The 24,736-nt window shown below is 36.9% G+C and overlaps 1 protein-coding gene across 8 annotated transcripts in view; it reads right to left on the bottom strand.

Moving 5' to 3' along the window:
* The window catches only part of ATP7 (copper-transporting ATPase 1), a 570,660-nt gene that overhangs the window by 91,585 nt on the left and 454,339 nt on the right, over positions 1 to 24,736 (bottom strand). For all 8 annotated transcript variants that reach the window (XM_067134917.2, XM_067134919.2, XM_067134923.2 and 5 more), the window contains 2 exons: positions 12,818 to 12,992; positions 883 to 1,024 (listed from right to left, as the gene is read on the bottom strand). In XM_067134917.2, coding sequence (XP_066991018.2) covers positions 883 to 1,024; positions 12,818 to 12,992 — 317 coding nt within the window. The remainder of the gene's footprint in view (positions 1 to 882; positions 1,025 to 12,817; positions 12,993 to 24,736) is intronic.

Here is a 24,736-nt window from a genome sequence, read left to right as displayed (position 1 = left end):
ACAATGCCGAGGAACGATTATTGTGATCAAATTACGAAATCCACGTGAGCAAAGTCGCGGGTATTTGCTAGTATTTAAATAAAACAATTAATATTACTGGTATTTCTTCCTTTTCCCAACCCAAAATTATACCAGAGTAAAATCTAACCTAAAAAAGCATAATCTACTGGACGCTTACAGAACTACTTAATGTAAAATTTAAATAAATATCGCTAATCACAATTACTACAAATAAACACGAAAAACCAATATTTACAGAACTAAATCGAAAAAACATACACAATTAACTATATTCAATAAGTATTCACTACTTTATTACTGAGATGCTACAGAGATCTTGTCACAGCTGACCACTCATTAGCTCGTCCAACAATTCCCTTCCTGCTACACGATTCCCACTTTGTTCTACAAAACAAAACATTTTAAGTTTATAACCAGTGGTGAAACTATTTTCTTCCCAAAGACTCTTCACATTAACACCAAAAAGCCAATGAAGAGTATACATTCTCCTACTATCCACATCCCCTCCTCAGTAACTTTAAGCAAACAGGGTAATACACAAAGGAGCAACAGAAAATCCAGACCCAAAACATTTTTCATGGCATAGTAGCAATGCTTGCTCTTAATGGCATTAATATGAAAAGGACCACCATTTTTCAAATAGGAAGTAAGTAGGAAATTTTTATTTCCCTAACCATGTTTTCCTAAAATAATGGTCTGAAAAATATGCAATAATATAAAGCCATTAAATGCAGATACTGACAGATTTCAGATAACACCTGTCTAATGACAGGAAAGCATCAAATGTAAGTAAAAAATTCATTCCATCATATGACAACAATAAATCATAATTTATTAGAAATCATCTAGATGATATATCACCTCATAAGAGCTGGTTGGCTGAGCATCAGAATTGTCAATATTGAGAAGCTGGTGTAGTTCATGAGCCTGCTTCTCCTGGGTGCCAGCTTGGCTCAGGACAGTATCCACCACCACATTACCTATGTTGCCACTTGAGCCATACCTACAAATGAAATTACACCTAGTTTGGAGAACAATTGTACACATAATCTTCAAACTTCTGTATTCTGAATTTGCCACATGCAACTAAAATATTACAACCAGGCTTCAGATAATCATGCACTTAAAAAATGCCAGCATATGCATTAAAAAGTGTCAAAATATGCACTAAACATTTTTAAATATACATCAAAAACAATATAAATCTGATATTAATATTAGCAATTAATATCATAAAAAATTAATGTTACACTATAAACATCACCAAAATAACAACAAAAAATGACACCCCATACCACAACAAAATGCTCCACTTTCTCAATGAAATTTACAAGTCTTGACTACACTTAACCACAGATGGTGCAACAGATACTCAAACACAAACTTGTGCCTATTTTCACCCAAAAAGTTTTCTGTACTCAGAGAACACTCTCTCTACATCACATGTAACAACTGGAGCATACTCCCACTTAACAAAATCAGAAACTTCTTGTATCGGCGCAGGTAAATTTTTTCTTTGTTTTGGAGAACACCAGAAATGTTTTTAAGTTTGCAGAAACCGGAGATTTTTAACGCTACATTCTGAATTTTTCCTGAGAAAACTTGATTCATCAGGTCCATTAGAGATCATTCAACTTCTTCAACAATACCATGAAAAGTCCTTTTCCTTGCAATTTCTTGATGGCTGAAGGTATGCACATCAAACTGGAACAAATGAACAATTATTATAAGCTGCTCACAAACACCATCTTTGCTCAAGACATCTTGTGCTCCTTCAAATGGAATAGCTTCTTCAAATCAAGTTTTCAGCTGCTGGTACCTTTTATACTATTTCAAAATAACTGGTATAACAAGCAGCAGCTTTGACCCATGCTCCCCATCTTGTATTAACTGTTGAAGGTGGGGCAACACATTACCATCTGTATCCAAAAAAATATATATATATTCTTCCAATGTGAAGCCTTCAAAAATGTCCTTTTCACTGTATAGATCAAACCTTTTACATCAGGAAAGGATGCCCAGACTGCTTCTGCTACTCTATGAAGTCCATGTGCTACACATGTGATGTGCACCATCTTGAGATGTAATATTGCAAGACTTTCTATGACTTTACCCATTAAATACAGGCCACAATAACATGATCATAAAGAATGCATGATGGCCACAAAAATGTAGATGCTTCAATGATAAATGCAGCAACTGTTGAGTGATTAACTTCATTGTTAGCTAACACATCCATGATTTGTGTCTCTTTTTTTCCTCTCCTACAATTCCAAACATGAAGTTAAATACGGATCTTGATCCACGCCCATTGCTTCGTCTATTGAAACCCAAATATATTTTTCCGTTAGCCTTTTCCCTTAGTTTACCTAATATCACATTATAAAAATCTCAGGAACGTAATTCTTGTAATTTTTCCTAATTGTGGATTCATCTGGGACTAGTTGTTTCGTATAATCCTCCAAAAACTGAACTAAGTTATTATTGCTTAGCTTAGCCAAAGGAATGTTTGCCTGGATTGTCACATCAAACTATTTTCTTATGTCTACTTAGGACACGAGATCAAACCTCCAATGCCAGCTGACCATCTGAGCATCTTTGTATCCATGATTCTTAATGTTCTCTCATTCTCTTTCATAGCCTGCCAACATTCTGTATTGTATTCTGTAAACAGAAATTTCTTGTTATCTAACTTCAATGGCTTTACAATAGGTAACTATCTCTTCCAACAGCATCCGAGATGGCTCTACATATGGACAGCTCCAAACAGGATCTACAAAAATTGAATAGATTACATGTTAGTCTGGACATGTCAGCGCACCTTGCTAAGAACACCCAAGATGCTGCTAAGAGCTGTTTGCGACTCTGATTACCAATATTAATGGCTATATTTTTCATCAAACTCAAGGCATGAATGAGAATGACTGCTCTAAATCTTCTCCCTATGTGGAATTCCCAGGCTTTCTCCGAGAACCCTGAACTGTCCATTCAGCAAGAACTTACGAATGTCCAACAGAGGCCTTGTGGGCCAAATTTAAGTCCCTCATAAAAGACGTGTCATTAAACATACAACTAAAGTTACTCCCAGTCAGACAGAGATGAATCTCTGTGAAAAGACTGGATGACTCTGATCCCTTCAGCAGATACACTAAACTCTCACAAACCATACAGAGGGAAGGTTGCCGAGATAAAAATGAATACATTACTAAAAAATCTGCTCTGAATCCAGGAGCATGCAAATTCCATAGAAACCAGTGACTTATTCACCAAAAATCAGGAAAATCACTTGGAAGTTCTCACCTCATACGTGTGCCATCTGCAAAGCCCCAACGTCTTAGAAACAGAAATAGAGGATGCAGTAGAAATTTGGAGGAAATACTGTGAAAACCTATACAGTGACCAAGTCCTTCTCCAGAGGAAACATCAGTACATTTTGATCAGATAGAACCAAACATTTTAAGATGTGAGATTGAAGTGGCAATAGATAGGGAAGTCCCCACACAATGACATGATCACTGCTGAGTATATAAAAGTGATGGGCCCTCGCAGTGAGTGTTGACAACAATCATCAAATAAGAGTTGATATGGACCTACGTACAATGGACGGAGGACTGGCATATCTCATCATATTCTTACATAAGAGAAGCTCAATGAGAGATAGGAATAACGTCTGCCTGATAGCCTTCGTCTCATACAAAAGCAAAGTTATACTCTACATGGTAGAGAAGGGGCTGGCCCTTCCTCTCTTGGCAACTGGCACAAAACGGCTGGTTTTGTGAAAGGTAGGGGTACCTTGGAACAGATAATTAATCTTCAACAGCTTAAAGAGAAGGCAAAAGAGTGCTGCACACTCATACACATCAGCTTTGTTGATTATGAAAAACTTTTGATAATCTTTGATGGGGTAACTGGTGGAAAATCCTGAGTGAGATAGGGATGCTGCCTTACCTTATCCACCAGTTGAAGAGTCTATATGACTAATGCCACCCAGTTATGAAGACAGCCTGTCCTACAAATGATACATTAGGGTCCACAAAGGATGCATCCTATCGCCACTATCATTCGACGTTTTAGTGAATACATCATGTGAGCCATCTTAGATGAGTGGGATGGTGGCATGTCTATTGGTGAAATAAGATCTTGAACCTTTGCTTTGCAGACAATCTTACTCTCATTGTATCCAGCCAAGAACAACCTGAAGAACTGATGTGTACGGTGGAGAATGCTACAGTTTACATAGCAATGCCCAGAAAAACAATATTATTACTGTGGACTGCAGAAACTGGAACTGGCCAAAAGTCAACAGGATTGGCAGAAATAAGGTGGTGAACCAGACCGTATATTTGCGAACCATCATGAACAATGACAGTAACTGGGAGCCCAAAATACGGCGAGATACTTCAATAAGCATGAAAGTCTCTACGCATTGACATAATCAATGCTGAATATATAAAAGCAAAGGGCCCTCATGGTGTTGACATCACTCATCAAATATGAGAGTTGATATGGACCTCCAGCCAATGGCCAGAGAAAGAACCTGAAAGTGAAATCACAACGGAAGAGGTGGAAACTGCTGTCAAAGGAATGAAAGTGGGAAAAGTGGCAGGACTGGATGAACTATATGTGGAAATTATAACAGTAGCAGGACCCATTGGTCTACAATGGCTGTACAGGCTATTTAGATGTATTCAGAAAGAAAAATCAGTACCACATCATCAATTTATAAGAATATTTAAGAAGGGTGCCACGAAGATATGTGATAATTATCAAGGAATCACAGTAGTATCTCAGGTAGCAAAAATATTTGAAAGGGTAATAGAAAAGAGATTGAGAATAAAGGTGGAACTACAATTACAAGAAGAGCAATATGGCTTTTGAAACAGAAGGTCAACACAAGACCCCATCTTCAGTATAAGGCAGTTATTGGAAAGATATTGAGAATATGGAAGAGATATGGTGGCCACTAATTGGGGCATCATACATAACCATTAAGCCAGCTAAAGGGAGACAGAGTCATCTTCCCTATCCTTCACTTGAGTAATTCTTGTCTGGCAAATCCATGTTGCATGGGTGGGTATCCTCCACATCAGTAAGCCGGTGTGAAGGAGAGGCAGGGACCCAGTCTCACGGGGTATAACTTGGAACCCATGCCCAGGGTTACGAGTGAAGACCTTAACAACATCTTGGGCAGAGAAGGAGACCTTCGGAATGCCAAAGATGGTGGATGAGGCAACCCATCCTCTCTGGGGAAAATTAGAAGAGGAAACCACTGCCTTGTGGAGAAGAGGGATTTTCAAAGGCTAAAGAAAAGGCAAAAGAAAATCCTCTGATGTTCGTGCAAGATCAGAGAACAAAACCCGATTTGGAACAATAAATATTTTAACACTGAATGGGAAGGAAAATTAATTGATTGACCTAATGGAGAGACGAGAACTTGACATCCTGGGATTAAGTGCAGTAAAATGGACAGAGAAAGGAATGAGGAAACTAAGAAAGGGGTACCCCTTGTACTGAACAGGTAACAGTAAAGAGAAAAGAAATGGAGTGGGATTTATAGTGAATCAGAATGTTGAACCAACAGCTGAAGTTGAGTACCGGTATATAGTTGAAAGAATTATAATAATGCACACACATGTAAACAAGGAATTATTTAAGATAATACAGGTGTATGCTCCACAGACAGGATGTAGCGTGGATGAAAAGGAAGAGTTCCTCAATGAACTGGAAACACATATTGTTGGAGATGGGATCATGATAATGGGAGGTCTGAATGCTCATGTCGGAACTGATAGAATGGGATATGAGAATGTTTTGGGCCCACATGGGTGTGGCGATAGAAATGAAGATGGAGAGAAACTGTTGGACTTAGTATCGGAAATAACCTGATAATAACACACGGTTTATGAAGAGGAATAGCCATAAGATCAGCCGATATACTTGGGATATACAGTATGGAACACTCATCGATTTTATAACAACAGACCGAGAATGGGGAAGATATGTCATGAATACAAAGATAATCACCAGTGAAAGTATGGAAAGTGATCACAGATTATTAATTATGGAATTAAAACAAGTGAAAATCCCTAAAATTGTATTGAAGAAGAAACCAAAGATCAGGATTTCGGAATTGGAGGAGGAGGATAAAAGAATGGCATTCCAAGATTGTACAAAAAGGAACTTGCCTAACACAGAAATACGAAGTGGAGAAGAACAGTGGGACAATTTAAGACAGACATTTGCGGAAGCAGCAATTGAGGTATGTGGGAAAACAAAAGCAAAGGTTACGGGAAAGGAGACACAGGGGTAGACAGACAAAATAAAAAAAGAAATAAAAGAAAGGAACAAGATGAAAGAAATGGATAAAAAAAAAGCAAAAAGCGTACCAGAGGGATGAGAATAAGATACAGTAGAAAGGTTACATGTGGAATACAAAAGATTAAAACTACAAGACGAGTATCAAAGAAGAAAAGGAGAAATGTTGGGGAGAGTTTGTGAACAAAGTTCAGCAGGATAGTCGAGGAAATCAGAAACTATTATACAGAGTAATAAAATCGAAAAGAATAAATCAAGAAAAAATCAAGGCATTACAGAGAGAAGATGGATCCACAGTACATGACAAAAGGGTCTTCAGAAGGTGATGGCAAAGTATTTTGAAAAACTTTATAATGAGGATGACTGCTCGGAGGAAGAAGGAGATAAGAAAATGGAAATAGTAGATGGAGAAAAAGAAGAGAACCTGATAACATGGTTGGAACTTGAAAGGGCAGTGAAAGCAATGACCAAAGGTAAAGCAACTGGAAAAGACGAATTAAATGCTGATATGATTAAGGCAGCAGGAAGCATTGGACTACAGAGGCTACACAGAGCCCTCAATGCCATATGGAAGGATGGAAGAATTCCTGAAGATTGGCAACATGGAATCATTGTAACACTGTTCAAAAAAAAGGAAATAGGAAGAAATGTGAAAAATAGAGGTATAACCCTATCATCACATGGGCTAGAAATAATGGAGAAGGTCACAGACAAAAGAATGAGGGATATAATAGAAACACAGTCAGAGGAAGAACAATATGGCTTTAGATCGAATAGCTCAACAATAGACTTGATATTTACAGTGTGAACAATAATGGAAAAACACCTGCAAAGGAACAAGGAATAAGAAGAATAAGCTTTTGATACAGTTAAGAGAAAACATGTATGGGAATGCCTATTGAAAAGGAATGTACCAAAATCATTAATTAACAAGATAAAAATGTTGTATCATGAGAGTAAAAGCAGTATACAAGTGGGGAGCGGTGACTCTGAAACATTTTATACAAAAAAAAAAAGTCTCAAGCAAGGAAGTGCACTGTCGCCATTATTGTTTATTATATTGATGAATAAAATCATAAAATGTGTAAAACAGAGTATCAGTAGTGATGAAGTGAATGTGTTGGTATTTGCAGATGATGTGGTGATTTGGGGAAAGGGAGAAAAGGAAGTACAAAGGAAACTGGACATTCGGAATGAAAATTGGAAGGAGTTTGGAATGGTAATTAATAAAACAATAACTGTAGTCATGCACTGTGGAAAAGAGAAAAAGAGAACCCAAGTGAACATAGACAGAGAACGGTTACAGAATGTAGAACAGTTTACATATCTGGGTAGCATTATTAATGGAAGTAATGAAATCAATCCTGAAATTAATAACAAACTAAGTAAAGGGTACAACATTTTATCATCAAGTCAGAGAGCTTTTATGGGATGACAAAGTATCCAAGAGAACAAAATTAACATCATACAAACAGTATTTCATACCAATTGTAACATACGGTCTAGAAACGCTGGTAATTAATAAGAGACAAGATAGTAAGATCCAAGCAGTAGAAATGAAATTTTTAAGAACATCGGTTAAAAAGACAAGAAGAGAAAAATCCAAAATATTAAAATCAGAGAAGAGCTTAATATAGAACCATTAGTACAGAACATACAGAAAGATAGACTGAGATGGTTTGAACATGTAAAAAGAATGGAAAAGGAACAGGTAGCAAGAAGGGAATTGGAAAGAGAAATTATTAAGGGAAAGAGACCAGTTGGAAGACCGAGAAGAAAGTGGATGGATGAGATTTGGAAGGAAATTAGAGAAGCTGGATTGGATGTGGCAGAAGTAATGGAGCAGGAAAAATGGAAGGACAGAAAGGAGTGAAGGAGGCTTGTTAACCACACCCGGGTGACTGGAGTGGGACACTGATGATGATGATGATGATGATGATGATGATGACATTCCTGGATTTAGAAAAGGCTTATGATAGTGTACCCAGAGCAAATGTATGGAAAGTAATGCAACAGATAGGATTTGGAAAACAAATGATAGAATATGTGCAAGCAATGTGCAAAATTTGTTGCAGCAATGTCCAGACATATGTAGGGAGAACAAGAGTGGTTTTGGAATAAATCTGGATTACAACACGGAAGTGTGCTGACACCACTGTTATTCCTAATGGTTATGGACGAAACTGTGTAGGAGACAAAGGTAAAATATGGGGATGGGTAGCTGAAGAAGCTGTTTGCAGATGATACTGTGGTGTGAGGAGCAATCAGAGTGGAAGTACAAGGGCAAGTCGACATGCTGAGTGAGATTATAGAAAATTATGGAATGAATATCAATATGGAAAAGAGTAAGACAATGGTGTTAACTAGAGGAGAAAGGAAAGGGCAAAGAATTATAAAAATAAAGGGATAAAACCTTAAAATTGTGGAGAGCTTCAAGTACATGGGAAGCGAACTGATGCAGGATGCAGGACTGGACATGCAGATTAGTAAAAGGATTCAGTAGGGAAATACATTCTACCAGAGAGTGAGAAACGTAGTATGGAGGAAGGAAGAACCAATGAGTAGCAAGGTGGAGACATATAAGAGGTACTACTGCTGATACTGGCATGCAGCAGAGGCCTGGACACTAACAAAAAGACATGAGAATATAATCCAGCCAGTGAAATTAAATTTTTAAGTAGTACATTTTATGATAAAAGACAAGGAAGGACAGAATAAAAAATCAGGAAAAAAATCAGAGTGGAAAAGTTTTACGACAGAATGGAAAGGGATGAACTTCGATGATCCGGACCTGTTATGAAGATGGAAGAGGGAAGGATGCCGAAGCAGATGATGGAAACCCCGATAGAAAGAGGGAAGGCAAGGGGGAGACCCAGACTAAGGAGGTTGAAAACACTCAAGAAAATTAGAAGAAACCTGAACTGCAACACAGTTAAGAAGGAACAATGGAAAGGATGATGATGATAACGATGACGACAATTTCAATAACCAATATGGCAAAAATCAATTTTGTCAACACCTTGGTGTTTCCTGTTATTTTCAATGCATCAGAGACATGGACCTTACACACTGCTGACTGTCACCATGTCAAGGCATTTGGTATGTGGTACTGGTGATATATGTTTCACATTTAGTGAACAGCACACAGAACTGACACATCTGTCCTTGTGGAAGTTTAACCACAACAAAGATTGTCTACCTGATTTACAAGAGGATCCTTATGTTCATTGGGCATATTGCTTGCACCTCAACATGGAGAAGCTGGTGATACCGTGGAAGTCCAGTGCAAAACGACGACGTGGCAGACCACTAAACTCTTGCACTGATGTCATAGAAACTCTGCTGAATACTACATGAAGCAAATGATCTGACTGGTTGAACACCATAGCTGATGGCAAGGAGCAATAAAAGATGCACTATGTGCCAATGAACCATCTTTGTGACACTGTAGCCACCACACATCTGCAAAGATGTTTGGAATGTGATGATAAAATTCATCTTTTCAAAGGCACAACTCATACTGCACCAATTGATCATTCCATTATTGAGTACAATATTGTGAAATCAAACTTGTTTTCAATCAGCTATCAAAACATTTTCAATGCCAAGAAGGATCCGGAGTATCGGCCAGTGTAGGTTTGCTGTAACAGTGTCCATTACAAGGATGAATAGAAATGGTCAGAGGGTCAAACACAAATGGGTGCCAAGTGTACTGTACAAGTTATCAGACACTTCTGCAGTGGCTTAAATATAATTTCTCAACACTGTACAAAGTAGGTTTGTACCCTTCTAACAAGGTACTCTGCAAAACCTTGTTGTCAAAATGCTAGCTAAATCTTGTCATGTGGTATGGGTTTGAAGTCCTTCTCAAGGACCTGGAAAACAAGAGATGGAGTGGTAGGATCTTCTCAGGGTGTTTCTCAACTAAGAGCAGTGCAGCATGGATGGTTTTTGTGGTGCTGTAATTTTTCACTGTTTTTTTTTTACCATTTCAGTCGATCCCTTCAGAGATTTAGTTGAAAGGTAATATTAACCAGCTTAGTCCATTCCATTTTGGAGAGCAACACAGCTCTGCTTCAGGGTCATCCAGGTCAGTGTCCTTTCTTGGCAGTAGTGGCATACTTACCCAAATGTAAGTCAACCGTTAATCCAGGACAATACTCATATTTTGGGGCACTTCCTGAGACTTTTTTTTTTTTTTTCAGATTGTATTTTTGTTAATACATAGGTAGTGTACCTGGCACATACCCAGAGACTTTGGTTTCAGTTTCAGGCTTGTCCAAGGATTTTTAATCTTTGACTGAGGGCTGTAGTGGTGTTCACTCAGCCTTGTTAGAGTGGCAATGAGATGCAATGACCCCATTTGTGAAAGTCAAGCAATATGGCTGAGGATGTTTCCATGCTGACTAGTAGTAGTAGTAGTAGTAGTAGTAGTAGTAGTAGTAGTAGTAGTAGTAGTAGTTGTTGTTGTTGTTGTTGTTGTCGTTGTTGTCGTTGTTGTCGTTGTTGTTGTTGTTGTTGTTGTTGCTGTTGTTGCTGTTGTTGCTGTTGTTGTTGTTGTTGTTGATGATGATAGAATGTGATAAAATCAAACTCATGATTTACTAACTGAAATGAAGTGTACAGACCTTCATCAACACAAATTAACAGAAGTACCTATGAATGCCAACCAGTAGCATCAAGATTAATATCCCATAACCTTGAACTAGCCAACTATACTATGCAGCATCAGTGACATACCTGGTGCAGTATCATAAGCATCATACTGGCAAATACTTTAACATCAGAATATTGAGAAATTTAAAAACAAATATTAGGGAATACTTAACAATTTCATGATAGCTATGACTTACTGAAAATACTCTGAAAACTTTCATTTAGCCTTGAAACAGAAGGGACTAAACACCTCTTGCATCAAAATATATACAGTAGAACCTCGATAATTCGAAATCGGTTAATTCAAAATCCCGCCTAATTCGAAGAAGCTCTCGTTCCCGGAAACATGAGATACAGTTTTACATGTTATCTCAATTGTTTAATTCGAAATGCGGATAATTCGTAATTCGAAGTACAATGTCGGCCTCATTACCGAAATTCAGACTTTTAATTCGAAACTGCCTTTACATTTTAAAACAATAGTATGTTACAGAGTAATTTCAACTCGAAATTTTGTGCGCTCCGCGTCATAATAGATAGCGCGTTCCGGAACGTGGAGGGGTAGCTTTCCGATTCCGCACTTTCACTCACTTCGGTGGGTCTACAGTGCGCTTCATGATTGCTAAGTTGAATGAAATCGGAATTCTTTTGTATTCAACCTTTTAAGGAAGGCCGTAATATCACGCAACAGGCAGTGTGCGGAGAAAATAGAATCCGCGAACACTGGCGATGCCGACAGTTGACGAAAAAAACGTGGCTCATATAATAAATTCGTAGACACCGAACAATATTGTCATTGCCGGTGAAATTGCACTGCTTTATTTTAATGCGAGCCCAAACGGTCTTATGGTTTTAAAGGAGAAATTGCGAGCCGCGAAATCGTACAAGTGTGAGGGATGGGGGTCATAGTAGTGCGTTGCAATGCACATGGAAGCGAGATACTTAATCCCGTCGTCATAGGAAAGTTCAATAAGCCACAATGTTTTAGGAGCGTCAGGCACTTTCCATGCCAGTACAAAGCATCTATAATAAAAATGCAAACAATACATAAATCCAAAAAAATAATGCATTTGCACAGGGGAATCGGCATAATATATCCTCGTCTTTGAATTGTACTATTTTTTTCTTTCGTTGGGTGAGGTTATGTTTGTCAGTGATTTATCCAAGTGCATTATTTGAACATTCTAAATGCACCTTGTTGGATACATTTCAGAAATAGTTTTTTTCCATGGCATTTGAAAGGTTTAAACTGTGAATCGAGGTGACTGCATGTATTAATGGGTCTTAGAATACTTTGTGACGCGGCAAGTGCTTACATTTCTGAAGTGCCGGCGGGAAAACGTACAAGGATAGAGTCATTGGAAAGTTCGATTTTAAGGGCATCGGGTACTTTCTGTGTAAATACAAGGCATCTAAAAATGCATACAGTATAGTAATCCAATTAATAAAGCACTTGCACATGGGAGTCAGCATAGATTTCTCCTCGTCTTTGAATCGTGCTTTTTTTTTCTTTCTTTCGTTGCGTGAGGTTATGTTTACCAGTGAGATATCCGAGTGCATTATTTGAATGCTGTAAATGCACCTTCTTGGATACATTTTGGAAATAGTTCTTTTTTTCATGGCATTTGAAAGGTATAAATTGTGAATCAAGGTTAACTGCATGCAGTAACGGGCCTTTGAATATTTTGTAACGCGGCAAGAGTTGGTACTTCTGAATTGCGAACTGGCGGTTAATTCGAAATCACGTAATTCGAAGTCCGATTTTTGAGTCCCAACGACTTCGAATTAACGAGGTTTTGGTTTTACTGTATATGAGATAACGTACCCTGTACGGTTGCTATTGCTGAACGACATCAACTTCTCTGCTCGAGTAGCTACACTAAGCATGTTGTCCAAGTTTGATACAGTACATTTCAAACCACAGCCAGGAACAGCAATGAAGTTAGAGCATTTACCAGTCACCTCTGAATCCAGGGTCTCTCGAACAAATTTAACAATAGCTGTGGAATAGACATACATGCTGTTAGATTGTTATCCTCACAAAAATGTCATCAAACATTCAGAAATTCTTCCATAAAAAAGCTTACACATATGAAAAGGAACTGGAATTTACTTTCTTCAATTGAAAGAACACCAGAATGAGCACATTACACTACAAGATAATGTAAAAATTTGGGCTGAAAATTTGAATATAAAACTTTTAAAACTGATGAGAAGTTTTCTTGAATTCTTTTATTAACTTAGGTGGGTTTCAGAGTTTCAGTATCATGATTTTATGTGGTTATCAGCTTGCATTCAAGAGATATTGGGTTCAAACCCCACTGTCGGCAGCCCTGAAGATAGTTTTCCATGGTTTCAAATTTTCACATGAGGCAAATGCTAGGGCTGCACCTTAATCATGGTCATGGTTGCCTCCTTCCCACTTCTAGTCCTTTTCTATTCCAACATCGCCATACGACCTATCTGTGTTGGTGCGACATAAAGCAAATCGTATCAAAAATAAAAACTACGGTGATTAGAGAATGTTGTAGTACACCCACTCATCATTGGCTGGTGTTATGTGTACAGGGATCCCAAACATCCTGAGTTTTCCAAGACAGTCCTGGTTTCTTCATATTTTTGTAAGGCTGTCCCAGTGTCCTAAAACGTTTTGACTGGGACACCAAATGTCGGAGTATTCAAACGTATTATAATACTTTTTAAATCGTTAAAATGGCTGTAAGCTAAACTGCCAAAACATGACTAATTACAATACTTGCTGCAAATGAGAGTCAGGAAACAGTTTCTGGACACATCAGGAAAAAATCCTTTGGAAAATGTTTGTCTGTTTGAATATTTCATTGGAACTCTGAATGGATTGCTAGAAACTCCTTTGAACTTCTGGAATCTGCTTTTGCCAGCATGCAGTTTGTACATGTGCTTTTAACATGAATGCATGTTTGCAAAGTAAAGCTATAAACTGTGTTTGTCTTTGTTGTTTAATTCATTAAAATGCTGAAGCCAATTTTAACGATTCCTTGATAGAACAATTTCCTTTTTTCACATAAAGAGGCGTCAATAAAGGGGGTTCAAAACTAGAATGAGTTTCTGTCCCACCATATTTAGTGAGGGAATATCGACGTTGTGGATCGCATAAGCACACAGGAGCATAAAACTGCCATGGCAGCAACACGTTTCAGCCAACAATTTACTTTATTTTCTTTTAAACTGAAGAATTTTTGAACCAAAAAACTGAGCTTGCTGTATAAAGAAGCAACAATGGCATTTCACATAAGGAAACATGACCACAGTTATGTCTTTCGCTTTGACGTCCTGGTTTTTTTATTTCAGAATCTGGAATCTATATATGTACTTAGCTAGTTTTTTATTGACTAAAAATCCATCATTCTATTGTATCTAGGAAAACAGGCACATATTGTTGTGAACCTCAATATTAATGTCAAGAGCTCAAGAAGTGAGTAGGCTTGGAAGTACTGTACTTCATACTTTTATTACATATTAACAGTACCTCTTCCTTCACAATTTTATTAGTCTACATATTAACAGTACCTCTCAAAGTGCTATATAAAATGTTGCTGAACCCTGAATCAAAAACTGAGCGAGTCCAGGCAAAAATAAAAACTGTCCCCAAGTATTACATCCAGAGGCACACAAAGTTTCTTTACTTGCAGCCAAGAACACACATGTACATTCATCCAGCGACGGCTGGTGCAGAAAATCAGTTGCGTGCCATAACCCATCCACCGTCAAACAATAAATATTAGAAACATATGCGGTTTTCAAGAGACTCTCCACTGAGTTTTCTATACTGAAGAAATATGCAAACAACCCCAACACACATTGTGACCATATCGGTTATATATATATATTTATTTAATAACTATTTTATGCGGTGAAAACTTTTGTTAAGCTCCCTTGTCCACATTACAGAAAGTTGCATTAGGTTGCATCAGTTTGCACGATGCCTCCGACTTGGTGGTGTAAACACAAGTCCGTCATAGCTGGAAGAATCGCCAGAAAGAGAGCGAGCTATGAAAAATGATATGGAAAGAAAATCTATACTAATAACTCCGCCCACTAAAAATGGCCGAAACATGGCAATGCCAACATGCAAGCTTGATTTGTATTGTAAGATTTTGAGATATGCATAATAATTAGTAAGGGAAACCTCAGCATGTCATATGTTTTCATAATAGACCTCTGCCAAAATTTGAGTAGTTCATAAAATTTTAACGTACGGAAAATTACGCTACCATTTGATTATATAAGCATCAGTAGCATACCCACGCCAACTAAGTACGCAGACTCCGGAGGGGGATCCCCGTAAAGGCATCATTTTGATAACAAATTTTAAATAAACCACCAAACTATGCATTTCCGCACATAACTAGATTACTTAAAAGTCTGAGTCACACATTTGAGTGCATTGCCGATGTCACATAACCCGTAAAACCACTGATTTGCAAAAATGTGGTGGGGACTGAACGCCATCTATTGTTTGTGTAGGGGTAAAATTATATAAGGGGCAGCCATGTTGAGACAACATCCACTTGACGCGAAAGTTCGAAGGCAGACACACGGTCCGCTGGTGTTCTGGTCTTACCTATATTCGGGAGTGCTAATATACATTTTGCAAATACGCGGTGTGAAAAACTTTGTCCAAGTGATAGTATTGAAAGTATTTAAATAACGTGAATGCGAGGACTATGTTACAGTTTTGAAAATTTGTGTCTGTGAATGACGCAACTTATTTCAACGTCATTAGACTTGTTACAGTGAAGAAGAGGACCCTGGGATTATGAACATGCTCAGCAGGAATAGAAGAGGATTCGAACCTGTGATCCACATTGGCACCATGAGAGGCTAAACGATGATAAGGGCTTTTCCTGGGCCCGAACCATGGATTTCTCAACATGACGATAAGTACAGAAAATCTAAATATTATCCAAATAAATGCACGGTTATGTAATACGTAGATCACATAAATTAGGTTAGTAATGTAAATTGCATGTATTCTTGAATTAGAGAGAGACTTGTGAGTGGCCTTCATATTGTTTATATATTCATCTAGATGGAAATGGAAATTCTATTATATGGGCTAAAATTTCGGGCCTATAAAATATAAATTTAATGTAATGCATGTACGTGATTTAACGATGAAATATCAGTAAGTTTGAGAGTGGTTTAGATTAGGAGGGCAAAATATAGATTTGTATTATTGATGATTTCAAACTGTGATATATATACAGTATTTTTATTTTAAGGAATATTCAACCTATTTTGGTAATGCATGGTGACAGTGTCTTCAAAATGCCACTATTGGCATAATAATCATGGGGATAGGAAGGCACTCTTGTTTTAATGTAATTTTGCATGAATAGAATATGTAGATGGCTGTATTAATTATTTGTGCAAGTTGTGACAAGCCTGGACACGAACGAACACCCTCCCATTTTTAGATAAAGTTTTCCTTTTGTGTCAAGATTTTATTTTCTTTAATATTAGAATAATATTATGGATACATTTAAATCCATATTTGATTTTTGTCTGAGTTCAAACTGTAGGAAAACATAGGCTGAAATATTCTATGTAACAGATGGATGTGAACCTGGATATTCTAAGTCCATGGATGTGAAATTGAAAAGATGAATAGTGGCTTGATATTAAATTAAAGAATTGCAAGCGGGCAGAGAATTAATAAGCCAGTGGAGCTATGGAATATGATACGAGGATATCAGTTGAAATGATATTATTTACCATGATGTATTTTCAAGGAGACGGTTCGTCTCGCCTTGAGTTTGTCGACAAGAAGTGATCTGCGGCCACCCATTATTAAGTGTGGTTCTGCATTGTATGATTTATGATTTTAGAAAAAGGTGAGCTAGCACTCCCTTGTGAGTAGGGCCACTGCCAATGTTATTGTTCAAGCCTGTTCACTAAGACTGAATGCTTGGGGTTTCACATAAACCCGATTATATTTAAAGGATTTCTTTTAACTCGTTCATGTTTATTTCCATAAAGAAATTAAATAACTGGAATGCCAGTATTGTATATGTTGACCTTATGAATAATTGAGATAGGGAGTTTTTAGAGACCCGTTTGTCGGTGGCATCCTGGAGACCACTGGTTCAAAATCCAAGGTAGACCATGGATTTTTTGTCACACACAATTTTTTTTTCTTGTTGTAAAGCCAGTTGCATGCGTACATTGCTTATACTTTGTCTTAAAATATATGTACATAATTTTTTAATATCCTCCTTGAGTTGTGTTTAATGTTTTTGTTTGAATTCCAAAAACGGGTTCTGTCTCGTTATTTGTAATCGGATTCATTGTGATGTGGGTTCGATTTCTGGACCTGACATTTGTCTAATTTTATTTTAATCGATGTGATTTTGCCCACTAGTGTTAGATTATTCTTTTGTTTATTTTTAATTAGTAGTATAATTAATTAGTTAGGCGACCACTCCAAGTTGCCTCCGATTTTCACATAGATAATGTGTTTCTTCTAATAGTGAAGAAAGCTTGTAATGAGAACCATCGCATTTACAAGGATATTTCTGTTCTTAAGGATTCAAATTAATAATGATTTAAATGTACTTATGGTCATGTCAAAAAAGGGAATGAAACAATTAACTACAGCATTTAATCGATAAATATAATAAATTGTTAAAAAAACTCTTAATGAAAGAAATGACATCTCCTAATTCATATTTGGTCCATTGGACATTGTATATTTTGTTTTTAGTATTGTAGAATTATTCAGGGTTGATTTCAATTAATCGTGATTTCATCAAGGAATAATAAATAGGTTTTTAAACTTTTCTTTGCTTGTCATTTTTCCGGAAAAAGATTATAGCCTAAATTTCCCTCCGTTCATTTATGCCTTTAAGTTAGTTTAGTGGTATATTTTAATCTTATGCCGCGAAGGCACCATGGCCCTGGGAGGCCGTTAGTTTGATTCTTTGGAACGGAGGAGTGCAGCTGATCCTTGTACGGTTGAAGGAGCTTTTGTTGACCCATCACTTTGAAGTTTATTTTCCTTCGCTTTCTAGATGAGGCGGCATTTGACTCTAGACTTAAAAAGTCCTATACCATCGAACATCTTGGCATATGGTGATATATGGTGGTAGCCCAAAATTATGGGAACAATGATGCTGTCATATGGTTCTATGGGGCAATGGCCAGGGTGGTATGGTTGCAATATACACATTCCTCATTCAAAACTAATTGAACACACAATAACACCTGCAATGACAAAACATTCACAAACTCAGAAACAAAGTCACTGAAATAAAACCAGCAATGTTGTAATGCAAAATTACATGTTATGTTGTTATAGTGAAATTTATAAACTAGACATTTTGTAATTAAAGGAAATCACAATATCATGTCCTTATTTCAACAATGTAAAAAGTACAATTTTTATAGTTCATGGATTTGCATATGTGGCTGTGGAATAGGCAAGTTGGGAGTATTATAGGACCTGGCAGGAACAGCTGATGGCTTCCTCTACAGCGTTTTGTTTTCCCATTTGCTTTGAGCGATCCCTCTTAAAGACTACGGCTGAGTCAAGAGGGTGCCATGTGCCACGTTCCTCATTTTGGTTGAAATGCAAGTGTGACCAGTGCTACCTGTGAAATGATGTCTTGGCTGTTGTTTCCACAGCACATCCAAAAAGTTGGGCATGCATGTGCAAAAGGCAGAGTTCCTGCTTTCTGGCAAAAAACTTAGAAATTCTTGCTGAGCTGTGATCTGCACAGCACCCAGCGTGGTGCACACAACTAGTTACCTGGTTGTGAGAGGAGTTGAATGATTTCCTATTCTTTAGCTGACTTTTTCAATGCACTGTATTTGATTATAGATAATACTATTAAAGTAATTTATTTTTCAAATATCACATCAGGTACGGCCGCCCCTGCATTCATCATGCTGGTATTAACGAGTATGAACAGAACATTATGAAATCTCAAAAGAACAAAGATATCTTCATTTTCATAACGAAAAAGCAATAAATGTATAAGAATTAGGTTTGAAGAGGAGTGAACACACCTATATGAAGATGGCAGTGGCATGGAGATGTTTTATTATATTGCTATAGATTTTGAACACTAAGATGTAGGAAATTTGTCTCAAAGGGATTGTTTAATATACTGGAAGTCAAAGATATGGTGTCACATTAAAACACCAACCTACGCCAGGATCAAACCCAATAACTTGGGGAACACAAGAATAAAGACTAACCAACTGCATCATTGAAGTCAGTGCAACTACTGTATTTCTTCCATGGTAGAAAAATGTTTATAATGACCGACTGGTGGTCCTTCCTCCTTATATACATTTGCCCCTTCTTGTCACCATTTTTTGATGGATGCAGTATTTTGGTCTCAATTATGGCTCAAACAGTATGAAGCTGCTGAGGTTTGAATGGTGCTTGAGTAATGGCATTCAGAAAACGAGTTTTGCATCTGGATGAAGCGCCTATTGAGCTGCAATAATATTTGCTGAACCAGTGAGGAAAGCAATGGCAAACTACCTCACTCCTTGTCTTTTCTTGTACAACTCATTATACATAGTTCAAAAAAATTAGGGGAACATGTTTTGTAACACCTGGTATGTGAACATTAATTTGGTATAACTACAATCAATATTGATCTGCATTTAGGGCAGTCACCCAGGTGGCAGATTCCCTATCTGTTATTTTCCTAGCCTTTTCTTAAATGATTTCAATGACATTGGAAATTTATTGAACATCTCCCTTGGAAACTTATTCCAATCCCTAATTCCCCTTCCTATAAATGAATATTTGCCCCAATTTGTCCTCTTGAATTCCAACTTTACCTTCATATTGTGATCCTTCCTACTTTTAAGGACGCCACTCAAATTTATTCGTCTACAACTGTCATTCCACGCCATCTCTCCGCTAAGAGCTCGGAACATACTACTTACAAACCATCGCTCTCATTTTTGTTCCACATTGAAAACAACAATCTCACTTAGTTTACAAAAGAAGTATATTTATTACCCCACCTATTTAATACAATTAATACCACGTTATGTGGTTAAATAAACAGACATTTTAAATTGTAAGGGGACATGTTTTGCCCTTCTTTTTGGGCATCATCAGCCTTATTTAATCTTAAAACAAACATTATTTAGAGGACATTGACATTTAGAATTTATAAAAATTGAACTGTGATTACTTAAGGTTAAAAACACTAAGGAATAGTAGTTATAAAATATGATGTTGAGACTTGACGTATACAACACATGTTAAAATCATTGTAAACATTTGAAAATCTTTGTCCAAAAGAAAATTTGTCATATAAAATTCTAAAAACAACTCTTGTCTGGCATTGAAGTGGATTTTCTTCGTAAGAAAATTTGAGCATATGTTAGCTTGAGGCAATGTCAATACAAGTCTTCAATAGACTAAATTGGTTGAAACGTTGAGGTTGGATTTTTGTTATTTTTGCAAACAGGAGCTAAAAAATATTGGCCAGGAGAAAAGGCAAATGTTTTAAATTATCTTATTAAGTTGGTTGATCCATAAATTATCATAATATATCGTAATATAACCAATGCAAAAAAGATGTTGATGTGCTGGTTGAAGCTGCTTTTGAGATGAGTATATCCGGTATTTGACAGGTATGTTTGACTGTCTCATGAAAGTGTAGTACCTCTAGAAGATGTAGAACATCGTGGAAAAGGATGTGGTTATACTGTAATGAAAAAAAACAAGAGACGTGTATGACTGTGTTTAAATCATATGTTAATATCCAAGAGTTATGTGTTATGTAAAACGGGTACTTACTCATTCACCGTAACTATGTCTATCTTAGTGTTTTAGCAGTGTTGGTCTGTCTGGAGTTCCTACTCCTCAAGTTGTATCGATGCGGTAGAGGAGGAGGGGAATATTGAGGGGAAGCGGAGGTAGGCGGAGCATCACATGTCGATGTTACTGTGAGATGGCGATTGTTTGTAGGGGCAAGTGCAGGCTTAGTATACAATAAGATAACGGGAGTTTTTGATTCAAGGATCTTCTTTAAAAATAAAGAAACAGGTATTTTTTTGTTTTCAGAAAATCCCAATAGGAGGGGTGAAAAACAGTTAAAAACGGGTTGAATGCCTTTAATTAGGATACCGGTTCTTATATCTCGGAAACTGAAGATATTACTGACCTGAAAATTGGTACACTTGATCTCTTTTAAAAATAAAGAAACACGTATTTTTTTGTTTTTGGAAAATCCAATTAATGGGAGGGGGAAAAGGGGGGTGAATTATTAAAATGAGTGTATCAATATCTCAAAACTTTGAAAGTTTACAGATGTAAAAATTGGTATTTAGAATTTTCATTATAAATAAAGAAACACGTATTTTTTTGTTTTTGGAAAATCCCAATAGGAGGGGTGAAAAGGGGTGAAAAATGGGTTGAATGCCTTTAATGATGATACTTATATCTCAGAAACTGAAAATATTACAGACCTGAAAATTGGTGTTTGGGATCTCCTTTAAAAATAAAGAAACACGTATTCTTTTGTTTTTGGAAAAGCCAATTAATGGGGGGTGTGAAAAGGGGGTGAATTTTGAAAATGAGTGTATCTATATCTCAAAACTTTTAAAGTGTATAGATGTAAAAATTAGTATTTAGAATCTCCTTTAAAAATAAAGAAACACGTAATTTTTTTGTTTTTGGAAAATCCCAATAGGAAGGGTGGAAAAGGGTGAAAATGGGTTGAATGCCTTTAATGAGGCTACTTATATTTCAGAACCTGAAGATATTACAGAACAAAAAATTGGTATTTGGGATCTCCTTTAAAAATAAAGAAACATGCACTTTTTGTTTTTGGAAAATCCAAATAGTGGAGGGTTGAAAGAGGGGTGAATTTTTTAAATGAGTGTATCTATATCTCAAAACTTTCAAAGTTTACAGATGTAAAAACTGGTACTTAGAATCTATTTTCAAAATAAAGAAACACGTATTTTTGTGTTTTTGAAAAATCCCAATAGGAGGGGTGAAAAGGAGTGAAAAACAGTTTAATGCCTTTAATAAGGATCCTTATTTTTCAGAAAATGAAGATGTTACAGACCTGAAAATCAGTATTTGGGATCTCCTTTATAAATAAAGAAACATGTACTTTTTGTTTTTAGAAAATCCAAATAGTGGCGGGGGGGGGGGGGGGGGTAAAACGGGGGTGTATTTTAAAAATGATTGTATCTATATCTCAAAACTTCAAAAGTTTGCAGATGTAAAAATTGATATTTAGAATCTCCTTTAAAAATAAAAGAACACGTATTTTTTTTGTTTTCGGAAAATCCCAATAGGATGGGTGAAAAGTGTGAATAAGGGGTTGAATGTCTTTAATGAGGATACTTATATCTCAGGAACTGAAGATATTACAGACCAGGCAGTTAGTATATGGAATCTCCTTTAAAAATACAGAAACATTCATTTTTTTGTTTTTAGAAAATCTAATGGGGGTTAAACAGGAGTGACAAATTGGGGTGAATTTTTAGAAAGACTATATCTACAGTATATCTCAGAAATGTAAAATGTTGCAGACGTAAAAATTGGTATTTGGAATCTCCTGTTAAAGTAAAGAAACGGGTATTCTCGGAAAATCCAATGAAGGTTGGGGGGGGGGAATGAAAAATTGAAAAATTTATTGAATTAATTGTATGAGGATACTTACATCTAATAAAAACTAAAGTTGTTACAGATGTGAAAATTGGTATTTAGATCTTCTTTAAAAATAAAACGACGCATTTGGGGGGGGGGGGGGGAGAGAATCATTTTTGGGGGCGAGTGTGGAAAGGAGTTGAATTCGTTTCATGAGGACACATCTCTCTGAAAGTGAAGATAATCGGTATTTAGAAGATCCTTTACTATTAAAGATACAAGTATTTTTTGCCGGAAAATTCACTTCAGGGGGTCGGGGAGTGTGAAAGTAAGTGAAAAAAGTGAATTATTTTTATGGGAATACTTATATCTTAAAAATGAAGGTAACACACGTGAACATTGGTATTTGGAATCTCCTTTAAACATAAAGGAACACGTTTTATTTTTTTCGGCGGGGGGGAGGTAAATCAACTTAACCGCGGTGGGGTGAAAACGGAGGTGAGACCAATTGATTTTACTGTTCTTAATGTACTTATAAGGAGCCTCCATGGCTCAGGCGGCAGCACGCTGGCTTCTCACCGCTGGGTTTCGTGGTTCAAATCCCGGTCACTCCATGTGAGATTTGTGCTGGACAAAGCGGAGGCGGGACAGGTTATTCTCCGGGTACTCCGGTTTTCCCCATCATCATTCATTCCAGCAACACTCTCCAATATCATTTCATTTCATTTGTCATTCATATAATCATTGCCCCAGTGGAGTGCGACAGGCTTCGGCAGGGCTTATTCATTCCATTCCTGACCCGGTTGAATGACTGGAAACAGGCTGTGGATTTTCAATGTACTTATTCTGATCATAAACCGATCATTTTTAATCTCTCCTGGGTTCGTTTGCAAGAGCCATCTTTTCCTTTGGAGAACCTTCTTAGATTGCAGTAGAATCTTCTGGCATATAAACAAAAATGTAAACATATCAACGATATATATATGATTGACCGTGCAATTGTTCACCTCTGTAATAAGGTCAATAATGCACGGAATTATGTCATTCGTATCGCCAGAAGTCCTGCGCACTTGCCTACGGGCGACAATGGTGCTGGTCATACTGTCATCAATGACAACGGCAGCAGATGTAATTTACCGCCAAGTAGAGGTTCAGTACCGCCAAGGCACCCAAGACGACACCACACCGGATCTCCTCAAGGATTTGATCCACATTAAAAATGCTTATAGGAAAAGATGGCAAAGATTTAGGGACCCAACTGACCGGGTGGAATATCTGGACCTATCCCAGGAAGTACGAAATCGATTGCTGGAGAAAAGATTGAGAAATGGGAGGAACATTGCCGTAATCTCTCAGAAAACGAGTCAGATCGCGAATTTTGGCGGAATCTCTCAGAAAACGAGTCAGATCGCGAACATCGGTGGGTTATATATAAAACGATAAGCATTCAATTATAAATTTCAGTATAATACCATAGCGAAGCACGGGTATCTTGCTAGTGTTATTATAGATGATGTTGACAATGTCCCTGGTCGGAATATTTTAGTACATGTTAATCACGTCAAAGGAGCATATTGTGTGATTAGGTTGTAGATTGAACTTATTTAGGATCTCACAAAAATCAATGGAATTCTTTAAAGGTTGCTTGTTATTAAATGTGTAATGTTTCTTAAGGAAGCCATGAATATACTTAGAAGCTTTATAGGTTGGACTATTACGGCAGTTAATAATGTGAAGTACTGGGATGTCATTCTTGCTACAGGGATGTTAGGATTCATGCTTATGAGTCTTTGTTGATCTTGTTCGTTAAAGAGAAATATAGATTTCTTTAATAATGTCTTTAAATTATGCTGTATTGTTACTATCGGGTCCTTATTAACTACCGTGTAACTGTTACTATTAAAAAATCTTCTGTTTTTTGAATATATGTTTCTTTATTTAGTGTAACTATTGATCCCACTTTATCGGCTTTAGTTAAAACGATGTTTTCTATCTTGGTTTTCAAGTTTTGTAGTAATGTGTGTTGATTAGGATCAAATTTAGTATTTAGATTTTCTGCTGATCTTGGAAGTTTTTTTCAATTTTGTTTTTATGTCGTTTTGTATTTCGTATGGTAGTTTGGAAACG

This window comes from Anabrus simplex, chromosome 1 (genome assembly GCF_040414725.1).
Source record: "Anabrus simplex isolate iqAnaSimp1 chromosome 1, ASM4041472v1, whole genome shotgun sequence".
Classification (NCBI taxonomy): domain Eukaryota; kingdom Metazoa; phylum Arthropoda; class Insecta; order Orthoptera; family Tettigoniidae; genus Anabrus; species Anabrus simplex.
This window is presented reverse-complemented; position numbering and strand designations above follow the sequence as displayed.